We start from the raw sequence: 23554 nt of genomic DNA on the forward strand, positions 1-23554 counted from the left end.
TTAAACCCACAGAAGAGTCCTTTAGCATTTTGGACCAAAAATAAAGCTTTGTGCCTTACAAGGTTACATCCCAGACACAGAAGATCCATGTTTGCCCCCCCCACTGTATTTGGACTTCATCACTGTCAGTTAATTATAGAAATGAGGCTGTGGGGTCCTGGGAGTCAGTGCCTGTTGTGCTCATTGAAGATCTTTGCTTTTAGGCATCACCACGTTGGCAGGAAGCCTTTAGGGTACAGATGCACACGCCAATTACCGCTGTTCTCACTGCCTCTGTCTCTGTGTCTTTGTGCTTTCAGACACGGAGACGACCTGATTGTAACACCCTTTGCTCAGGTAATTATTGTCTGGAATCTAATTTAAATCACACATTAACAGCAACTAATTTACCAACAATGATGGCAAACAAGCTAAATGATGTAGTCTCTTTCATATTGTACCAGTTAAAGATTTCACAGTAAGTTAATCATTGCATCAATAATCCTCAGTTATATAGTTTGTTTCCCCTAGGTAATCTTACATGTATTTTAAAAAAAAAACAAAAAACAAAAAACTTCCATATTTGTCCCGAGTCAATTAATAAATGTGTCCCCCAGACAATCGCATGTAATAATCCAAAGGTTCTCCTGCTCTATTTTTCCAGGTTCTGGCAAGCCTTCGAAGTGTCAGGAATAATTTCACTGTACTGACTAATGTCCAGTGTGCCTCCAGCAAGTAAGTACTTGTCAACCCAAATCAGAAATCAGGTATTGATATTGATCAAGTGTTTATAATACATTAGATGCTATACTTTGACCCTTAAAGGATTCTATACTTATATTGTCTATGAATCCATACTTATATAAGTATATTGTTTAAATAAATACCCCCTCTGCATCTCTTTTACCATTTTTGTTTTATAACCATATGTAAAGTGTGCTGTATTATTTCAGACAGGCAGGTAAAAGACAGCCAGAGATTTGACCCTCAGGCCTTTGAATATCCAGGCTGGAATCGGACCCTTGATCCAGTTTTAAATTGCAGTGTGTGAGAATTAAAAATGCCCAAGAGTGACTTTTAAAAACTGTAGAACAAAAATATATTTACCTCAAAAAGCCTGAAGCGTCTAGTCTGCCTGCAGTCCCGCTATGTCAACGCGAGGTGGTGCCATTGAGCTTTAAATAAGACAGACGCGGCACCGGCGTCATCGGTCCGGAACATGCATGTTTAAACGTGTAACCTGCAGTACTGTCACCCTGTCCCGAAAAAAGCACGATTGTATTTCAGGACCGTCGTTCCCCTTTTATCTCAGTCAACAGACGATGGATGGGGGGATTTTAACGGATAGTTTCCAGCTTGACGTCATGTGTCACATAGGTCCTCCATAATGAATTGCTCTGTTGTGTTGAAACACATAAACACACCGATGAATCGCCTCATTGGTATGCCTGAAAAGTATTTGCCATCTGCACTGGATATATTCTCTGCTGCTTCTGTCGTGAGGCTTTCATATTCATGCAGCATCATGTTTCTAACGCATGTAAATCAGGAAACAAAAATAAAACTTATAATGCCTTTTGCGGCACAGTGAAATAAATTGTGTGAAATCCAGTGTAAATACATGGTTTCTCCCCCCTCTGGACATTCCTTCAGCTGCACCATTAATAGACACATTAATGAAAGCCTTTTGTGTTTATTTTTTAGCATATTGATGTGCTGACATGTCAGGTGACTATTTCTTCATACGCTCCTTATTTAAAATATTATTTTTTGCAAAAACTAAACTCAATTTTGCGGTGTCTTCTTCTGGAAGCAGCACAGTTGAGATGCAGCATCACACCTCCCACTGGAGGTGAGGAGACTGCAGATTCCTTGGATGCTAAGAGACTGCGTTAGCATTCGGCTCGCTGTAATGAAAACCCAAAGCCGTGTGCCCTACATTCTACTCTGACACCCACACGGCATCAGCACTGCAGTCAGATCCATGGACCATAAACCAGCGTTGTGCACACACATTGAACTATATCCACACACGAGGGCAAATGATGAACGAGTTCCTGCTGCAGGTATTTTTATAAATGCATACCTGTCTGTCTGCTCTCCTTAGAGCATACAAATACCCAGCATCAGTTTATTGACGCGTGACACATATGTTGCATATGGAGCTCTATATATATATACACGTGTGTGTATATGGGTATACAGTAGAGATTTTATTTTAAAAGCCGTTATTGTACTTTACTTACACCATATATTGCAGGTAAACACACATACTCACTTTCCACTCTGTGCAGGCTGCGATACAACAATACTTGGTTAGACCAAATGCTGGTGATGGCTCCTCAGTCGCCGACTCTGAAAATGATTAAATTCAAGCTATAGTGATGTGGAAATGGTTAAAAACAAACTGCTTGTGGTGGAGTTGAAGCCACCCAGCACACTTTGTATTTGAATACATTCCTACTTTTTCTTGAGTACGTGTGGATCCCAGAATATTAACTAAGCCTTTATTTTCCTCTTCCAGGAGGTCTCCTGCAGCAACAACGCAGCCTCCGTTCACCAGAGTGTGTCTCCCAGGTAGGATGCTAACATCTATGATGTGTCTATAAGGTGACGTTGCATCTTTCTCTCCCTGCTTTGCCCTCTCCTTCCCTCCTGGCCTTCATCTCCTTTTTTCCCTGTTGGCCTTCGTCTCCTCTTCATGAACTGGCGTACGTGATGGCTCTCGCTCTTTTCTCCATCTGTCTGCAGCTTCAACACAGCCGTCTAGACTACTTTGTCATCAAGCTCATTAGCCTTGTGCAAACACAATATGGCTCTATTTTACCCAAATACACGAGTGTGTGCACGCTCGCACACAGCACATTCTATTCCACACGATGAAAGTATAACTGGCTTCAGGAGAACTTGTCCATGTCTGATTGGGACTACCTTTGTAGACAAATACTGCATGTGTATTGTTGCTCACACAAGTAAAGGAACAACGTGACTGCTTATTCGCAAAAAATCTTTATACTGGTTTGTGTATGTGTGTGTGTGTGTGTGTGTGTGTGTGTGACAGAGAGAGAACCTTTTAATTAGTTGACAAGTGTGTACAAGAAGTTGGCGTGTGGAAGAAAGCAAGTTTCTGAGTTTTTGTCAGCGTTGATTTAAATGAATATTTATGTGGGCCCACTTGCACGACCATGAGTAGTGTGCATGTGTGTGTGTGTGTGAGTGCACGCTCTGGGGAGGTGTTCCTGTGGCTCTGATTGACGTCAGCACGCCTGTATGTGGCTTCTGTTGACTTCCTGTCGAAGCAGATGGACCGAGTTTTCACTTCCTTATTCTGAACCGCAGCTCATCAGGTGCCGTGTGTGAATGTGTCTGTATGCGTGTGTGTGTGTGTGTGTGTGTGTGTGTGTGTGTGTCTGTATGCGTGTGTGTGTGGGTTGCAGGGGGAGGGGCAAATGAGTGTTGGTAAATTTTGTGCCAACTTCTCTCTGCAAGCACTCACGCTGTTTAAAATGACATTTGTGCTCGAGTTTATTCCTTCAGTCTTTCTGAGCACGTGCAGCCTGCTGATTTATCCTCACTTGCGACACACCAGACGTTGAGGAGTTTCTCAGAAACATCACTGAAGGTGTTTTCTGAGAAGTGTTTTCAGACCAGATAAATGTTGAGAAACAATTTTTAGACATGCTGGTGATGACAGAACGCTGATTGAAGATTGCCGGGAGATTGTCCACTGTTTCGTTCTCACATCAACAATATTCTTGTTATCACCTAAACCTTTCTGCTGTTTACAGAAATATGACAGCATCAAAAAGGCCTATTTGAAGCTTCACCCTCGTATTTCATAGATTCCATGACACTCTTCCAGTTTCTGCTGCTTAGTTTTATTTTGTTCTGATAGAAGAAGATTTGTGTCAGAAAATGTCTAAAACTTTCAACCTCACTAGAAGCTGCCACGCTGGGGTGAAAACATTGCAAGTCCTGTAGGAATGACCTTTCATATATATATAAAATGCCATTTAGAGTCAGTCACAACTAAACTAAATGCAGATTTCCCTTAATTTACTACAGGTTTTATCTTACAGACAAAAGAAAGTTGCCTTTTGGAACTTTATACCAATCAACCTCCTTCTTCTTCATCTATTTTCACCTATTTAGATGTTTTAACTGTAGATGCTGAAAACCTGTGTGTGTATTTCAGAACATTCAGAATAGATTTGAGATAATTGGAGGATGTTGCAGCTAAATGCACAAAAATGTGGTGCGCAGGCAGGACCTGCGCACCACAGAATCACAACTGTTTTGCTACAACCTCAGGCCACATCCTGCCTGTGCGCCACCTGCTCCTCACATTAACACACACACGCACACACACACGCTGCCTTTGTCTCTCCCTCTCACACCTTCCCAGACCCTCTTTCACCATTCTGTCCCATCTTTTTACCCTTCATTCATCTTTTCGTCTGGCTCCGAAGGGGGGGGGGGCAGGAAGTGTGAGGCAGGATGAGACTATCACATTGTTCCTGTTTTGCTGTCTTTAAACCGAGGTAATGTGACGGAAGGCTTGAGGAAATATCTACATGGAAGTGTGTGTGTGTGTGTGTGTGTGTGTAAGAGGAAAATAGGATGCTGAGAGACAAAGGCCCATTGTCTGCCCCCAGACTGCACAAACATGCACACGCTGACACAATGATCGAACACGTAAATACTTGCACAATCGCTCATCACACTCAGACCTGTTTCACCCTCACTCAGTGGTTCAGCCTACGCTTATTTTCTTCTATATTAAATCAGACTGATCAAGTCACATTTTGTTCATTAACGCTCTCAGATACGGATGTTTGTTACGTTCATGGACAGAGATTTCACCAAGTCTAGTTTTAACACGGTTGTGATGGAACCAGTGAAGATTTACGCACGTACATCATTTTACCCATCATCATTTTACGGTTCACCTCTTTAGGGTGCTGTGCTGGATTCAAAGCTTGACCTTTGCAGCTTTATGCGGAAATACGACCAGAAAACCGAAACACGACCTACGTGTGGAGTGAGTTTCAGTTCAGTTTTGCAGTGATAGATGGCACAGCTGCAGGCTCATTCTTAATTCTCACCGCGACCTCCCGGGACAAAACCTTTACATTTTACCACATTCATCTCGTATTTCCAAAATTTGTGTTCATCTGTTGGCTCAGCAGGAGCTGTAAAATCATGTTTTGCTGTCATCATTTTTACTGTCTTCAGTTTCCAGACCCATGACGTCACCTTCTGTTGTCACATGTTTTTGGAGCGGCACATTTAATGCACGCAGCATATAACGCTGCGTCGCCTCTTGCTCCTGCCACTCGTGGAAATTGACAGTGCTGGGTGGGAATCCACAGAACACGGAGCTGCGTCTGCTGATAATTACACGTTTCCCCGGCTCATTTTGTTACAGCTATTCACTCTCACAGTAATACAGAAAACACAGGCTGTAATGTTGCACGGATGATGTCAGCGGGTCTTCTTCAGCACTGGTGCCACCGTCTGGGCTATTATACTGGGGAGGAAAAATACTGTTTTTCTCTCATGTGTTACGCAACCTTTGTTATCTGTACATGTATTGTAAATCACAGCAACACTGGCTGCTTGCTCCACCGTCTACCAGTGCTTCGGTTAATGGGCCAGATAATGTACCAAATGGCTTCACATAATAGAGACTCACTGACCCAGAGCCGTTTTTTGTGTCGTGGTGTCGTAACCGAGTCAGGAAATGTTCCATTGCATTTAAACAATATTTATCTGTGGGAAGCTCACAGAGGCATGACCCGGCTTCCCGCTCGAGTTGGCCCCGGCGATGAAATGCTGTCATACAGGAAACATGTGAAGCTCAGGGAGCTTGAACTCTCCTGGTCTAATTCCCCATTCAGGCTGTCCACGCTCAGGGGTTGGCCTGCTCAGTAGCGGGGAACGGTGTCAGAGAGTTGGCTGGTCTAATCCTATTGTGCCTCTCTCCGCTGCCTCGTCCTCTCCTCACACTTTCCACTCAAGAAGCTCTGTTGTTTCAGAGCCGGGAGCCGACGTTTGGTCAACACTGAACAATGAGTTAAAGGGAGACATGAAAGTTGGAGAGTGTGTCATATTATTCTACAGGGGAGGAAAACACTCAGCAAGACGTATGGAATAGAGATCACAGGGCAGGAGGTCCTTGGTGAGCAAGTCTTGGGTAAAGGTGGTGCAGAGAAACAGACATAGTTATATAACGGCAGGAAACAAACAGAAACCCCTGTCTCTCCGTCTGGTCTGGAGGTTGCTGGTTCAATTCCAACATAAAGGCAGCTGGTTTGACTCTGTCTAAATGCCCTTGAGCCAGGCTCTTGAATTTGTCTGTACTGACAGATTAACCGATAAACTACCTATTTTATTCCTTCTGTTTTAAATATATGAAACACATGCTTATACGATTTCATAACAAGGAATTTAATTTTGTGCATCATACCTTGTGCATCATATTCCGTCCCTGTTTGTTTCAGATGGGACAGGAATGTATATTTCTATAATAAATGTATTTATATACTGCAGATTGTGTGGCTGATAGATTGAGAGAGGTGGTAATCTGTCCATTCGCAGCTGCCTCGAAATGTTACCTTCCTTCAACGTGCGATTTCTGAGACGGTTGCATAACCAACTTTTGCAGCATAGAACAAAAAAATTGATCTTCCCTGTCCACGTTCCCCAAGTCAAATAAACATTAGGTTTGTATTGACTGAACGTTTGATGCCAGGAGGCTTTCAGGAGAGCAGACCTCATTAATCTCTTTAAGAAAGTTATCTAACGCAGGCTTTGGACAGGCCCGCTCCCCCTGCACTGCTCAGAGGTCCGGCGCATGCATGTGGGAATGCACGGGTTAGGGGAGGATGAAAGGAGGAGATGAGGAGTGGAGTGTGAGAGCGGGCCAGATAAGGAATGGTCTTGAGAAGGTAAGAAAAATAGGCTGAAGAGAAGACGCACCACACAAAAACAGGAAAACGTTCTACAATAACTCACTGGGACCCATAAAAAAAGCAAACAGCCGCACTTTCCGTTAAACAAACAAACTAACAAACAAATAAATAAAGCGGTGACATTCAGAGTAACTTGGGCAGGTTGTGTAATGCTGTGGTGCTAGCTTGCATACAGATCTGTGGCCAAGTGTTCTGGTAGCTCAGAGGAGGCCGGGAAGGTCGGGAACCTTTCTGCTGGGCCCTGATGGTTCATGCTGTTGACTTCTGCCACTGACACATACAAAATAATTCCAGCTGAAACAAGAGATGTGCAAATTAAATGTTGGATATAAATAGGTGCTGTGGCCTACATGTGGAGCACAAGTCCCCACAGAGCCCTGATGCATTGTACTGCAGCCCAGTGATGACAAGTGGTTGTTCTGTTTCTGAAAACTTCTGGAACTGTTCTTTGTCAAACATTCATAGACGTGAAAGAAAGGTGGTTTTCCCCCCAACACGGACAGCTGAAATCCCTCCATACCCACTGAGAGGGTGCTGTAGAACTCACGTGGGCTATAAAACTGCATTTGATATCAGCAATTACTGCTGCGTTACTGTGGACCACATACGGTGACACAGCGGGATGCAGGCGTTTATTTACCAGGATCTAATAGGGTTCCACGTGACGCGGCGCCCCAAAGCCAGAGGCTTGAGAGGCTGTGGCTGCCTGACAGCCCTGCACCTGTCTGGGCCTTCTCACTGACACGCTCCATAGACTCCAGATAGAAACTAACACTAGCGGGCTGAGCCGCATGTTTATCTTACTAACGTGCTCATGTGTATACAAGGTTTCGGCTTTTATTAATCAGCTGGTATTAATTGTTTGCTTTGGCCTGCAGACAGTCCTGCACTAACACCCAAAACTCATTCTAAAGTGAGAAGAAGATCTTTGAAAGAGTTTTTCAGGGAATTATGCTTAAGTTTATTCCAAACCTGCTGGTTATTTACTTGAAAAGTTTTTATTTTCAGCTAAAACTGTGATGTTTGGCTGCCTTGTTGTTCAGCCTCATCTCATCTCTTCTTAGTATTTCTGTCCTTGGGTGTCTACTATTATTTGCCCTCATAACTTCTTCCTGTCCCTGCTGTTTTAATGACCTCATTGTGGGTCCCAAAGTGGCCTGGTTACTGGTAGACACTGTTGGAAATTACATTATGTAAAAATTGGACTAAATTTGCCTGAAGCAGGCTTCACACTGCTTCAGACAGCCAGGGACGCTGTTCTGTCTCTGGGGAGGGTGAGAAAGTGAACTAATGTGAGTGAGAAGGTTTCTTCCTCTGATGGGAACTCTTCAGCCGGCTGACAGGAAAGGCTGTAATATCTGTAGAATGAACCCCCCCCCCCCCCCCCCCCCCCATGATTTACGGCAGCTGCTCTTCATGGAGTAAACAAGAAGATTCTATTTATTGTCAGTCGCTGTGCGTTCTGTAATCTGATGTGTGAAAGGTCCTTGTTGTAGGTGCATTTGATTCTCTGTCCCATGTCCTCCATCTGCTTTTTATCAGTTGGGGTGCTGGAGTTTAGCCCAACAGTTGCTGGGCAGAAAAGGGGAATGCACTCTGAGCAGGTCACCAGTCAATCACAGGAAGCCGGAACCTTAGTGCTTCTGGCATTACCCTTTGTAACAACAGTGGTTCAGCAGTTAGAGGGATGGCCCTTTATCCTGGTTTGTTTAAAATGCAGCAAACTGTTTGTTCTGTGAGGTCGCCAATAGTCAAAATGGTCCGCCGAGCTGGAGGTGCAGAGGTGGGCACGCTTAGATCAATAATCAGGTCTATTTTTGTCCTTGTGTACTCCAACAAAGGCCACTTCAGTGAGGGGAGATGATGCATGATTACACGATGACCGATTGAGGAGAGATGGAGCTGTAGCTTGACTTGACATGTAAGCTAGTCCTTGGTCTGCAGGCCCAACAAGATTCTTTGCATTCATTTGAAAAGTAACCATTAAAACAGTATCACTGGAAATAAAGACTGAAAGCAGATAAAGATGTCATCTTCACCACTTTACATCTGGAGTCCAGCCTTATTAGAACAAACTAGCACAATTAGGTGTGAGTAAAGACAGAGCTGCACATTTGAAGACAGATGAGTTTGTTCAGACAAGGCATCAACGGTATAATTACGTGGAGAAAAAAAAGAAAGTGTTTACCTTCGCCATTTCGCTTCTGACTCACTGACAGTACAATAAAACTCAGCACATGCAGTCCGGTACAAAATACACACCATGTTGACTCAGCACACACCAAGAGTGACTCGGTCATACCTGTATAAACCGGCAAACTCGCCAGTTCAAACAGCTTAAGCTCTAGTACCGTGTGTTTGATTGTGCAGGCTGCTCTGCTGGCCACAGAGACAGTGAGGACACTGTATCAGCTCAAACATCAGGAGAAGAGTGTGTTCTCTTCAGTGGTAGATAAGGCTGTTTACTGTCACTCTCCCAGAACAAAGACAGACCACTGGAATGTGTATATTGCACCGATGAACCTGTTCTGTATGTCCCACTGTGTTCCGGAGGGCTGTGCACGTCATCACTGGAGAATTTCTGGTCTCCAGAAAGTTTTCCAGCAGTGTCCTTGTGGCACTTGTGGCACTCGCGCAGTCACACACCCTCGTTCTGTGGGATGTGATCCACTCATAGAAGTGTAATGGGATTTCAGGGAAACGGGCTGAGAGTTTCCCTCTTGGCTCAAAAGCCCAACTTGAACGCTTTAATTGGTTGTTTATTCTGAGTGTTTTAGCACGGTTCTCTCTTCTATACTGTAGGAGTTTACAGAAACACCAGTACAGGCGGATGGATATTTATTTTCTCCCGCACGTTGACCTTGGGATAAATGTGTCATGGGAAACACATTTTCCCCAAACTGGACTGTTTTGCCCACTGAGAGATTTGTTGAGATTGAAAATAGTCAGCTTGAAACAGCAGCACGGCTAATTCCTTGGGCTATTTAAATGCTTAATTTGATATTTTTCAATGCAGCAGGTTGTATATGCAAACTTGATGAGACATTTCTTGCACTAAACGTGATACTAAAAAAGAAAAAAACATTAATTTGTCACATTGGCAGGTGCGGCAATACACAAGAACCCTTTGTTTATCTGATATGATGTAAATTGTGACTCAAGTTTCACAGACTTGGTTGCTCAGAGAGGTCGAGTTGGAAACTGACGACTTAAATGGAGAAACTGAGCAAACAGTTGTGTTAGTACGACACAGGACACCACTGACCGTCTTTGGCGTCCTGGTTTCTCCAGTAATCGATACATGAACGTTTCCCGACCGTCACTCTACCTCCTCGAACACACCGTTTCTGATCTCAACCAGCTTTAGAATTCTGATTTCTCCTTGTAAACTGTTTTAAGTTTGCAGATGGAAGGCACAGATTTAATTATGATATTATGACTAAATTATGATAATGATTTAATTAATAAAAAGATGACTAGATAAAGTAATAGATAAGTATTCCACAAGACCCAGCATCCAAACTTCCTTGGTATTGTTTGTAATGTCCTATGTTATTATTATCTATGAAGATCATATTAATATTTAGGTTTTTGGTCACACCTCTGGACATGATCACGAGAATGAAAAATCACAGAATCTATAAGCACGAAAGCTTGCAAAGTTGGTGAAAAATGCCAGAAATGTGACTCCCTAAACCACATTAAACTGTCCCCTTTCTATTTGGCCAGCACTCACTCACCACGTTAAAATCTAGCATCAGCGGCTCATCTGGTGAACGCACGTCCCACCGCCTGATCCAGTCCACAGTTGCTCTGCACACTGTTATTGGCCTGGACACAACCTGGAATCATCAGGTGAACCTGTGAGCCTACCTGTGTGTGTGTGAGCCTGCCATCAGTGTGTGTGTGTGTGTGTGTGTGTGTGTGTGTGCGTGCGTGCGTGCGTGTGTGTGTGTGTGTGTGTGTGTGTACTTTGTGACACCTGTGGGTAGCTGTATGTTTGCTCTCGGAGAGAAGGTGAGGAATATCGCAGTCTTTCTCCAAACAGCTCCGCTCACATCTCAGGGCCGTTTATACGCTTTGACCCCTGGAGACAAGTTGACGTCATCACTAATATTTTCTCCCACAGCTTCAGTATCGTACAAGTTACTGGAAATGTTTGCTTGCAACTTCGCAATAGTGTAAACGCACCGCAGAACCGCTCCCAATTTGGTTTATATGAGTAGTCTGTAAAGAGATGAAAGGAGTGGGTTTTTACGTGTTTTGGAGACCAGAGAGAGAATTCGGCCCTGTGCAGCAGGCGGACAAGGTCGGATTGAGGATACGATCTTCTTGTTTGCCTCTTAACTATTCACAATTTGTTCTGTCGAACAGTGCAAAATCAATAATGACGATGATGGAGGTGATAATGATGATGATTCAGTGGCGTGAGCGCCCAGCCCCAAACCCAAAGACTATCCTGTTTGACATGGAAACGCTCTTTTAGTTGGACGTGAACGGAGCAGTTTGCAGCAGCATCTGGATGTTGGAGTATCCCACGAATAAATATCAAATATCCTTTTTTTAAAAACGTGATTTCAGGTTTAAAAAGTACATTTAGGGCGGCACTCACCTGCAAGCGTGATGCATGTGTGTTAAAAATCCATGCGTTCTTGTGATTTGGTACCTTTCCAGGAATTTAGTTCTTTATCTGCGGGGTTGTTGATTGATGAGCTCCCGAGGCTCGTAAGGAGACAAAGGGGGGAAGACACGTCTGGAGGGATGGGAAAGACGATTTGTACGCTGGAAATTTGTTGCATAAGAGCTTCGCTCATTACCACATTGTATTGGAGAGACGTTCTTATATTTCACGGCCTGCCTGAACGTTCTTTGTCCTCCAGACCCGTCCATCAGTTTGCTCGGTTGTTTATTAGTGGTGTCGGACTTTATTTGTTATCAAGAGTTCTGGATTTAGTTTCAAACATTGTACACAAGACTGTGTCACCCTGTGAGTGCGACTGTGTCTAAAACGCACAGGTAACCATCTGTTTATTCTTATTACATTCCAGTGGCGGGCCGTGCATTTCACATCTAGGCCTTCAGTAGTGCTCCGTCTGAATCAATCCAACCCTCAATAATTATTTTATGGCCATAAAACTTTCACTGCAGGTACAGCTGCGACACACATAAAATTGCAATATTATTGTGGCGAGTTAGGGCTTTAGGTTGCGGAAGAACTCAGACACAGACTTCTGCCAGCTTATTCATACACGGAACTGAAGACACATGAACAAAGGGAAGTCCTAAATCACACACATTACCTGGCTCATGGTGTGCAAGTGCAAACAGTAATTAAAACAGTAATTAAATACATCAACAACCAGAACTCAATAAATTGAACACTAACATTGAAAGTTGCAAAAGATAACATTTACAACGAACAAAAACAGGGTTAACACCAACCGGAACCCACAGACACACTGCCACAAAGCATGCTGGGAAATTCCCACACTGACCCTCCCCAACACGCTACATTATTTAGGAATATAGCAACATTTTAGTATAATAATCAGGATTTTGGATTTTACTCACCAAAAATCCTGATTATTTGTACACAAAATCCATCCTCCTTTCTTTCCTCAAGAAGATTTCAATTACTCTGTTGTGCAGATTATTATTTCAGTTCCATCAAGACGTCCTTTTCTATCGCCATCGAAGCTAATGCTGAAAGTCGAGCCTGCCCTGTCGTATTTCTGGCATACGTTTTAATTCGCTTTAGGGCTGAGAATGTCCGTTCAACAGAAGCAGTAGACACGGGGATGGTCACCGCCAAACACAGTCTATCAGTCTTTTTAAGATTTCCCTATTTTTCTTCACCCTTTCGTTGTGGAGCTCCGTTTCCATGCGCACTTGCTCGCTCAGCTGTAGATCCACTCTGGTTTCCCCAAAAGTTTTGGAAAGCACCATCGCTTGTAAGTGTCCGGCAGTGCTTTGATGCCTCGTTGCTGCCTTGGTTAGGCAAGCCAAATTTACAAATCCAGTGTGGCTCCAAACACCACGTCGATCATTGGCAAATAACAAGCACTCCCAGCAAGACAATTAGCAGCGTTCCTCGGAGCCTGTGAGCCCGGAGTACCGCTCGTAGTTAGCGGACTGAAAGTGGCGGACAAATCCTTTTCCCGGTTGTGACAGGCTTGCTAGCTTCGGAGTTGCCCGACCTTGCTTAACAATGTCCAGCTTTTCTTGAAAAGTCCGTCTTGAAAATGGCTTTGACAGTAAATCTGCGACCAAATCCATTTCTTCTCCTACTTCAGCCATTGTGGGTTGACAAAACAGCTGTTAAATCAACACAACAATATCTTTGCTTGTGCAGCTCGCTACAGATGCAGTTTGCTAGCTCTGGCTCGTGCACTCTCTGACTATCCAATCAAAGCGCGTGAATACGCTGACGTTTCCTACGCCTGCTAGAGGGCCTTGGTGTCGCCAACTCAAAATCTGATTGGTTGAAGCAACAGTTTGATCGACATTTTTTTAATGCTACAGGGCCCGCAGAACTGATTGTGAAGGCCTCCAGGCAGATTTCTTTGACCCTGGCAACAAATAGTGGCTGAAATGTGATTGGTTAAATGCTTAAATATGAAAATACATGTCTGGAAACAGCGCAACCAGGGGGCTAGCAATGAAAGGAAGCGGACAGACCATTTGGAATTTTTTAATACATATTCATGGACAAAACAGACTGATGTTAAGTATATTTTGAAAATATACTTAACATCAGTCTGTGATTCAGATTTTTTTAGGCCAGCAGAGAAGGCCTTGCAGGCCCTGACGGCCCACCACTGTTACATTCCAATAAAGGATATTATCCACCCTCTCCGGTGTCAGTTAGGCCTCCCGCCAAGAGGTCGGAGGTTTTGGAAAATGGGGACGAGCTTTCAAATTAGAAAAGGGTAAAGAGGATTCCATAGAGAGACGGGAAAGAGACCCTGTGTCTGTTGCTGATAGCATCTCTTTCCCAACAGATAAAGGTGTGAGATTCTATTGTGGTATTTTGAGCTTTAATTACGAGCAATCCCAGTGCTGGAATGTGACTAGGATACTCAGGTCTGACCCCTGCTTTACTTATCTCCTCTGTCATGAAGAGCTGCTACTCAGAGGAACCTGCTGGTTCAGACGCCTGTGGCCTCTTTCTGAAGGAGATCCAGCTAGGTTAGAGAAAACCACTACAATGTTTATATCTGCCTGTTCATGTAGCTGCCCAATGGTTCGGCTTGGACAGACACTTTCCTTTTTTAAAATTTGAATATTACTTGTGTTTTCCATTTTTTTCACACAAAGACAAGTTAAACATGAATTCCAAAATCAGATTGATCCTAAATATCAGGGTTTAAGCATTGAATTAGAATAAGACGCTCCAACCAAAACCCAACTGTCAAACACATCAGCCTTAATAGATTTTAATAAATAAGCCTGTTAATGATTGCTTTTCAAACAATTGAAGTGCCTGCTTGCTATTTTCAAAATTACTCCTGGTGATGGGGAAGCTGACATGAATTTTTGACAGCGCCATAAAGAGTTTGCAGAATATTTTTAGTCCATTTTCTGGCACGTGAATTATTGTGCAACATTATCATGCGGAGCAGTGTCTAAATCTTTCCCAACACTAATTGCAGATGCATGTTTCAATATATAAAGGGGACATGCTAATAACAATTCTCAAAGCCCTTATTGGCAATGCCCAACCAGTTGACTGTTGAAGTGCTTATCTGATAACCAAATAATGGTAATCTGTCAATACTGTTGAAAACAGAAAACACACGCAGCCACACAATCAGTGTCACTTCCCTCTTACAGTAAAAGGGAAAAGCGTTTTGTCGAAATGTGTTTTCATATCCTTTTTCTTTTACATGTAAATTTCTTCCCTCTTTCTTCCTAACTAAAAGCTTTTCCTTCCCTTATCTAAAAGGACCAAAATATGATGTTTCAGAGGAAGCAGAGTCTGCAGGAAAGACTCTGAATGCCCTGTAGTCCACTTGTGTTTTGTTTTATCATTTAGCTTCAGCTAGCTTAGTCTGAAGCCGTAGCTCCATGACTGGCTTTAGCTGCAGCCTGCAGCAGAGAGAAAGAGACCCAGCTCTGAAAGCTGGACGCTCGCACTCTGTAACTATTTGAATTATGCCATTGACGTCAGCACAGTAATAAAGTAGACTGCTGCCCTTCCCCTGAAGTATTCCCTTCCAAGCAGGCCTGTTCAGCTAAGCGCAGATGGATCCCAGTGCCTTCTGCTTCAGAGCGGCTCTTTTGTTTGGTTATTTGGGAACCATTCCTCCACCAGGAAACACCAAAATCACTGCCTCCTTTGTTGTCCTGGAGTAAAGGGAGAGCTGTAAAAATAAGCCCTCCACTTGAATTTAAATGTTGTAATTATTAACAGCAGACAAATCCTACATCTTTTTTTTGTAATCCCTGAAAACACTGTGAGTCAATGACTTTAACATATTAACTTATTGATCAAGACAAGATGATTTTAACTTGATTAAATCAGGAATTTTGGTGTAGCCAGTACAGACGGGCACAATAATTCTGGTTGCTCACCTGTGTCAATAGTATCTCTCTCTCTCTCTCTCTCTCTCTCTCTCTCTCTCTCTGACACACACACACACACACACACACACACACACACACGATGCTTACCCATCATAAGGAAGCCATAGGAGGTTATTTGAGGTTTCTCTCAGCTGGTTTTCATATGTTACTGGAGAAGCTGATCCTTTCTTGCACGCAAACCCCTTCGTCATCGCACCCCTGTGGTGCCTTCGTGGCTCTGCCTGCTCCGTTCTGACCTGAGCCAGGGTCTGCTTTGTCCTGACCTGGACCAGTCCGGCTTGGCTCCATCTCAAGGCCTCTGCACCAAATACAGAGCAGATAATGTCATGTTTTCTTGTGAAGCATTTAGCAACAGCTGGAAAGTGTTGAGACCATTTTATTTTCTTTTTACTCCGATTAAAATGTTATTCATACATACAAAGCCAAGACATTTAAAGCAGGATGGCTGAGTCTGGTTGCCCGCAAACGTTGTTTACATCCTCATTACTGGAACTACATCCTTTAAAAAAAGAAATAAAGAAACATCTGGTGGAAAGGTGGACTGAACTTTGCTCATTTTCAAGTTTTTAACTGGGACCATTCTAACGTCCAGTCACTGGGCCTCTTATGAGGAAACATCAGGCTGTAATTTCCAACTAAGGATCTAATAATATGGAAGTTTTTTCCTCCTTCTACTACAGACTTATACTCGACAAGAGGAGATATTTTGCCACCCAGGTTTCTGCTCCTTGATCTGTGCTTATCAACATGAAAAAAGCGTTCAGGCTGACAATGAGGCCCATTCAGCCCCGTCAGCACTGCTCGTACTGATTTGTGAGTTCACGTCAGGAAACGTGGACAGAGTCTGCTCTGTTGCTGTGTGTTTGTGTGTGTTTGCGTGTGCATATGTTACTGCAGTTGAGAGAGTCTTGCGGTGTGGAGGAGTGTGAGTTTCTCAGCAGCAGACAGCAGGTCAGGGTCAGGACAGAGTGCTCCTCAGATAAGACAAACGCTTCGCTGACGTCGGTCCGTTTTATCGAAACGAGAGAGCGCTGCAGAAGGTTTGTGCAGGACGGTGTTGCGGCAGCACATCCCGCGGGTGGGAGTCACCTGGCGCTCCACACCTTCACCTCTCTGTGTAAACACGTCGACGTGTGCACGACGTCCTAACAATCTCGTGCAAAAGACACCTCTTGCCACTCATCTTACTTTTCAAAATGAACGATGTTCTGCACATTTCAAACAGAAACTCTTTTGTTTTTCCCTGAATTTGAACGTATGCTTCCGAGCGGGATCAAAAGCATAGATCCATGCCCATCCCTGCCTCTAAAATTAAGCTCATTTCAACGTCCCATCCTACCTGGGAACTTTTTGCTTCTTGTTTCCTGTTTCCACCTGGACTGAGACAGTTCAACACAGCAGAACCCTTTCCGCTGTTTTTCCAGGGATTCAGCAATGAATCCGGCATCACGGTCCACCCTTTGGGAGTAGTTGCATGCAGATTTATAGCTTTCCATTTGCATTCCCACTGAGTTCGGTAGTGGAACGTACAGGAATGAGTACATGTGAATGCTATGTGGAGGACATGGAACACTATGTCCAAGTAATAAGGAGGTACACACACACACACACACACTCACACACTCACACACACACACACTGCTTCAACTGCTACATGTGAGCCAGTCAACGCACTTTTTGTGAGATTTTTCAACATAAAACGGACTTTCTCCTAGCATAACGGAGACCATGGTCGGGAAAGTAGGTTTTGATTTTACTGTCTCGGATCGCGATGTTCTGCATGCACCGCGCGCTACTAAAACGGAAATAATTACCGTCGTCATCATCATCACAAGTGCACCTGCAAACAAGTAAACATTTCCTGTTGAGTGTCTGTAAAAAAAAAAGAAAAAGAAAAAAAAGGCTCGTATTTCATCATAAATGTAAGTGCTAATTCTCATTTAAAGATTTTAACAATGTAAAAGAATAAATACCCGTACTGGAACAGGCCCATATGGTGCTCAGGCTGCCCTTGTGTGAGAACTGTTTTCCAGCTCCTGATTCACTTGGAACCCTTTACCAAGGGTTCCTCAACAGGTTTACCGACAACATTGTGCATGGCAGTTTCATCTCACCCATGTGGCTCTGCCTGAAATCTTTTATTGCTTTTAATAGTGAAAGTTGGGATTTTTATTGGTTTGCAAGAATCTACAGGAGGAGTTCCACCAAGAGAAAGTTTTTCTCATTTAAGATTCTGAAGAATCGGGCCTCGTTCAACCCCTCGATACAAAAAGGCTCTTTTAGAATTTATTTGCAGCTGGTTCACTTTAGCTTTTATTGCCACAGTAAAACAGATCACAATTCAACGCATGACTCGGTGTCCTCCGAGCTGCTTCTGGAGGGTGACCGCATTAAAAGGAAATCTGTATAATTTACCGACACTAATAAATTTACCCGCAAAGGTTTGAATGTTAATGTTTGCTGCAAATTCATAGGAATATGCCAGTTCCTTAATTGCAACGTCGTTTTCCCCTTCATGTTTGTAATGAGGAAAATTGGCCGTTTTTATGAGGACATTATTTATTTTCCACTTTCCTGTAAGTCACATTATTGAGCTCTTAACCAAACAGACTGATGATGTCATTTTATCTCTTGTCTAACCCAGCCAGGCAGCGCTGCGCCAGGGGTGAATAAAAACTGCCGAACCTCATAACGCGCCCCTAATATCTTCCCCGCTGCCGCTCGCCCATCTTTTCAAAATCCTGGCAGCGACGGGTTTCGCAAATTCGGCGGATGTGAAGTCATAGTTTGGCCTGCGACGAGTGGCAGAGCAGCGCTACAACCCCACACTGCTGGTCTTTGATAGCGTTGTGTAACCAACCAGATGATTAGAATTCAGATGTGCGTGCCCTGTTTCTTGTAAGGCCAGAGAAACCATTTTAGAATAGCCCTCACTGTTTGCATCACTCTCATTACAGAACCTGCTGCCAGGCAGCCTGCGTCAGAGTCTGGTTTCCTTTCATGTGTGTGGTCTGTTAATGTGCCGATTCACTGGAAATGTGGCACCTCAGCCCTCAAGCAGACATATTAGCGTAGGCTGTGGGGAGGGTGGACAGAGAGTGATGGTACCTTGTGGCCCTCTTGACCTGCATCTCTGATCGGATTTTACTGCCGTTGCATGTTTTTGGGGCCATTACAGGCTTCTGCATCCCGCATCACATTCCAGACAGGAAACTGAGTCTATCCTCATGAGACGATGACTGTCTAGCTTTGTGCGTAATGCGTCACATCAGCTTTATCACCCTTTCTCAACAAACCGCATCGAGGAGAGGTAAACCAATATTTTATCAGTTAGTTGCGTTTTAGCTTAAGTACCCTGCAGACCATAGTCTGACATGCAGAACTTGGCCAAAATACAAGTATTTGTATATTGTATATGCATTTCCACCTACTAAAGGTTTTTCTGGAGCAGCGCAAACACACCAGTGAACCAGCATGAAAGCTTGAAGCTTGTTATGTGCATAAGTTATGGATTATTGCTGTTTGAAGCTAAATGGATTCCAGGCACAGCCATAAATCAAGGTGAAGAAGCTAAAAGATATCCACTTGACTCCCATACAGTCCTGGAACAATAACAGATTTCTGAAGAGGAAGATAAAGAACCACTGAAGTACCCATCATGCCTGTGTTCTGTCTTAATCAGAGCATTTATCTACCGAAGCTCGAGAAGATTACACCAACTGGCTGTATTCAGATAATTGGCACAAGAGAAGAGAAACCTCAAAGTAAACCACGTAAGTCTGTAAATCGTGAATTTGACATGGCAGCCCAGAAGGCCGACGTCCTTTTCACTGGAAGAAAAAAAAATACTGGCTCACAAATAGACCAGTGAGCATCTTGTTCAGCCTATTTTTTCATTTCTTACTCAGGATTTTATTACCTAAATTGCAGTTATTGTGAATTTCCATCGTTGTAGATGGTATTTGAGAGAGAACACACTGAATGCTGTGAAAGTAGGTTTTCAAATATTAACGTTGTGTTGTAAATTAGCCTGTTTTTCCTGTTTATGTTTGGCTTAACTGGATCAGAGTCTGGCTGACCTCATGTCAGTGCAGTCCCGCCTTGCCCCTCCAGTCGGGCCGCCTTGCCTCCCTCAGCTGTAAAGTACGCGATTGTGTGCTTGTGTGCAACCCCGTACAATGCATACATCTCACTAGGCTGTACATGCGTCTCTGTGTGCCGCTGTGGGAGAGACCACATTGGTCTGAGCATTGATCAGAAGGACCTTTGTGTTGGAAGGGAGGCAGTGGAAATCCCCACTCGCGCTGCGGTGTGTGTTTGTGTGTGTGTTGGCAGACATTTGGCTTTTGAATGCTGTTTCACTCTGTCCATCTGAAGCTGTGAAGTCCTCATTGTGGTTCCCCAGCACAGTTTTATAGGCATCTATTATTCCTTTTATGACTCTATTCTTGTTTTTAGAATCAATCTTATCTAAAAACCACAGTTATGTGATTCTCAATGTGCATGTGTGGTTTACCGTACTATTAAAATAGCATGTTTGGGATGGGGAAGATATCTGTACATCACAAGACGACGCAGTTTACAGACTTGTTTAGGTGCTTTTACGCCGTTTCAATTTTCCTCATTTTTTTTCAATCTTCAACAGCAGAAATTCCAATGGTTGCACAAAAACACTCGCACGCCCAAAACCGCCTCAGAAGGGAGGATATGGGGAAGGGACATGCCATGAGTTTTGCCACCAAATGCTGGGAGTTAAACTAAACTCGCACATACACACTCGCACTGTTTCTTTCATTCCCCTCATCAGAGTGAGGGGAAGCTGCGGGCCGAGTGCCAGGTGGCTCTCATGTTTGGGAGAGCAAACAGGCTCGTGCCTTTGATGGCACTGAGATCAGAGCAGGGGACACATTCTACGTAGCCACGCTAAGGTCGCCGTAGTGCGCACCCTGCTGCCATGTTTTGCTCTGCAGCTAGGATACCCCGGATATACATAATGCAGTGGAGACAGCGGACCACTGTGTGTGTGTGTGTGTGTGTGTGTGTGTGTGTGTGATATGCGCTCCAAATGGATGGATTCCAGCATTTCAACCCTTATGTGTCAACAACTGTCTATGTTTACGTTTACCTAGCCCATATGTTTTAATGCTGGAATGCCCATTTACGCCTATAATTGAATTATTTTTATGGATTTTATTTTTGGCTCAGTGATATCATAAAAAGGAATTTCCAAGCTTTACACTGCGAACAAATCGTTTTTTATACACTGAAATTAAATTGGATAGCATGCCTAGATTTGCATTAAAAACGAATTAAGCACAGTAATATCCAACTAAAATGTAATATCTTTTTTTATGTTGACTTTTAAAAAACTCTTAATTGGAGTTTAACTCTATATAAAAGTTTAAAAACTCTTAAATGAAAGAATAGTTAGCTAAACAAAAAAAAATCCTAACACTGCCCACATCTTTAACCCCATAAAGAGGATAAACTAAGTTACACATTCTGTCTTTATTTGTATGTTTTTAAATAAACAGCCAATGCAGAACTACAGCATAACTGAAAACAGGTCCTACAGTGTACTTTCTGTTCATCACAGCATGCTGGGCCTACGAGAAGCAGATTAGTTTGTAAGCTGCTGTAACAGTGCTGGTCTCTGTCTAGTCATGTTGCCTCTCCACCGTCAACAATCCTCAATTAACAGTTCACCCAAAACAGTGGTTCACCGTGAAGAAACCTGGAAGTTCTGTGTTGCCTTTGGTCGCTGCTGTGCTTCCTGGGAGGTCGGATAAAGTGTGCGCGCGCTGTGGTGGCTCTGGTATCTGGTTTCCTGCTGTAGGGGTTGACTTTATGTAAATGAGCTGAGGTCGTCAGATTGGGGGGATTGGTGATGGGGGGGCTCACGTATGCCGGGAGGAAATTTGAGTGTGCGTCAGAGAGAGGGCTTACAGTAGCTTTCTTTTCCTCCGCTGACAGCTGCGAGTCCCACTTGCTCGCCACAGCTAGACCTCCTTATGATGAAGGAGCGCTGCAACCAGGAGCCAGCTTTAGCTTTTCCCCCTCTTCAGCAGAAGCAGCAGGCCCCCCATGCTGGACCTGTGGGTGGATGTTGCCTGGGAGTGGCTGGGCAGGGCTCGGGCTCCATGTGCAACGTGTGTTCTGACTGTGTGTCTCTGTGCGGCGGCTGCTTGTTGACAGATGAGGCGTACCAGAAGCTGGCCATGGAAACGATGGAGGAGTTGGACTGGTGTTTGGACCAGCTGGAGACCATCCAGACCTACCGCTCTGTCAGCGATATGGCCTCCACCAAGGTAGGAAAGGCTCCAAGTTTGTTTATTGCTCTCGATTTTTCGTTCCATTTGACCCCCGATAGACCAAATTCCACGCAGTACAGCACCCACCGAATGCTACAGAGCTATTCTGAACAATTCCATGATATGGCGCAATCGCTCTGAGCACAGAGGTGTGAAGATGTGCAGCGCCTGGTGCACGAGAGGGGGCCTCAGCAGGGATGACAAGTGCAGTTGCAGGGGCTCTACTAGTTTGGGAGCATTGTTGTGAATTTTTCGTCTTCTCTCTCACCAACTGTGTGTTACGTACACCAGCTTTCAGTTCCAAACGTGGGTGAGGCAGATGCCGCAACATGAGTGTGCCTGTTTCACAATGATTACTGTCTTTTATGTCGCCCTAATGTGACATAAATCAGCCACTACCTTTTTTGTAAAAGCTGGTAACTTATAGGAAATGTCAGATTTTCGCAAAAATACAATGACACTTGCTAATACGAGCAGTCATGGGCGCTGGGCTCACAGGAAATGAGCTGTGTAGCAGCTGTGCGTAAGTAAGCCAGAAAACAGTTTGTCGAGTGTGTCAAGAGGATAAGCTTGTTATTTCTCATAAAACTGGACAACAGGATGTGAGGGATCCCACTGGGGGTCAAACAATAAGCCAGAGAGGAAGAGAGAGGACATGTAAGTGTGTATGCTTGTGCTGTAGGTGTGTATGGATGAAGTGTGTGTATGAATTCGCACAGCCCCCTGGACAGAGCGACTCTCTTCCCGATCTCCTGGTCCCACTAAATGACTTTAGACGTCCCTCCCTGCCTGTTCGGATGCCATCATCCTGACACGCATCCAGCTCAGACACTCACATGAATTTGTTTTGAAATGAAGATGATAAAACCACAGAATCCGATTACATACGCAGATATTTGGATCATCGATCATCCTTGGTATTCATCTTGCACAATGAAGTATTTTACACTGTTGCAATTGCACAAATATGGAGTTGAGGCCAAAGGTTTGGTTTTTTGGACTTTCCTTTTGGTGATGATTGATTTCAGGAGCCTCCCCGGCTTGAGAAACCCTCAAATCATCACAAGTACGGAGTAATGAAGTGAGAATGGATCCAGCTTTTTCCTCCAGACATTTTATTATCCCGGCTCCTTTAGCTGCCAAGATAATCATACGGTTATACAACACGTGACATGTTGAAGTGAATTCAGCAGTTTCAGGTACACCTTCTCATAGTTAACGGCCGACACTGAACAGTACCGGCCTTCATGAGCTGGTAGATTTTAGAAGAAGTAATCATTGATGGGTCATGTTGAAGTGTTACTGGAAGCTGCGATGTTCCGTCTGTGTCCTGTCTCATATTATGTCTGTTTCTGTTTAGGGTATATGCGGCTTCAGAACAGACCGTGCAGGTTAAATAGATGATAACAGCCGAGGAACTGACATGTCTGCAGTACATGTGCTGTCACAATATTAGATTTTCTGGGTTAAGTAACTGTCTATGTGGGTGAAGGCGTCAAGACGCTTGAGTCCTGGCTACAATTCTGAAGAATTCATGGCAGCAGCCAGACTTGTGTGTCTATTCAAAATAAGTTTACATTGCCGTTATCTTCTCTGTCCTACATTTAGCCTTGTTTTTCAGCAAACTACATCAGTAGACTACGTAACTACTGCCCCTTCGCCATGCGGGTCCTTTACGATCAACATGGTTTTGTTAAAAAGTAC

The 23554-nt window shown here is 43.9% G+C and overlaps 1 protein-coding gene across 3 annotated transcripts in view; it reads left to right on the forward strand.

Annotated features, from left to right (window-relative positions):
• pde4ba (phosphodiesterase 4B, cAMP-specific a) overlaps positions 1-23554 on the forward strand; it is an 87220-nt gene that overhangs the window by 49989 nt on the left and 13677 nt on the right. For all 3 annotated transcript variants that reach the window (XM_029827721.1, XM_011615144.2, XM_029827722.1), the window contains 4 exons: positions 300-336; positions 644-714; positions 2504-2556; positions 21735-21847. In XM_029827721.1, the coding sequence (XP_029683581.1) occupies positions 300-336; positions 644-714; positions 2504-2556; positions 21735-21847 (274 nt within the window). The remainder of the gene's footprint in view (positions 1-299; positions 337-643; positions 715-2503; positions 2557-21734; positions 21848-23554) is intronic.

This window comes from Takifugu rubripes, chromosome 20 (genome assembly GCF_901000725.2).
Source record: "Takifugu rubripes chromosome 20, fTakRub1.2, whole genome shotgun sequence".
NCBI lineage: Eukaryota > Metazoa > Chordata > Actinopteri > Tetraodontiformes > Tetraodontidae > Takifugu > Takifugu rubripes.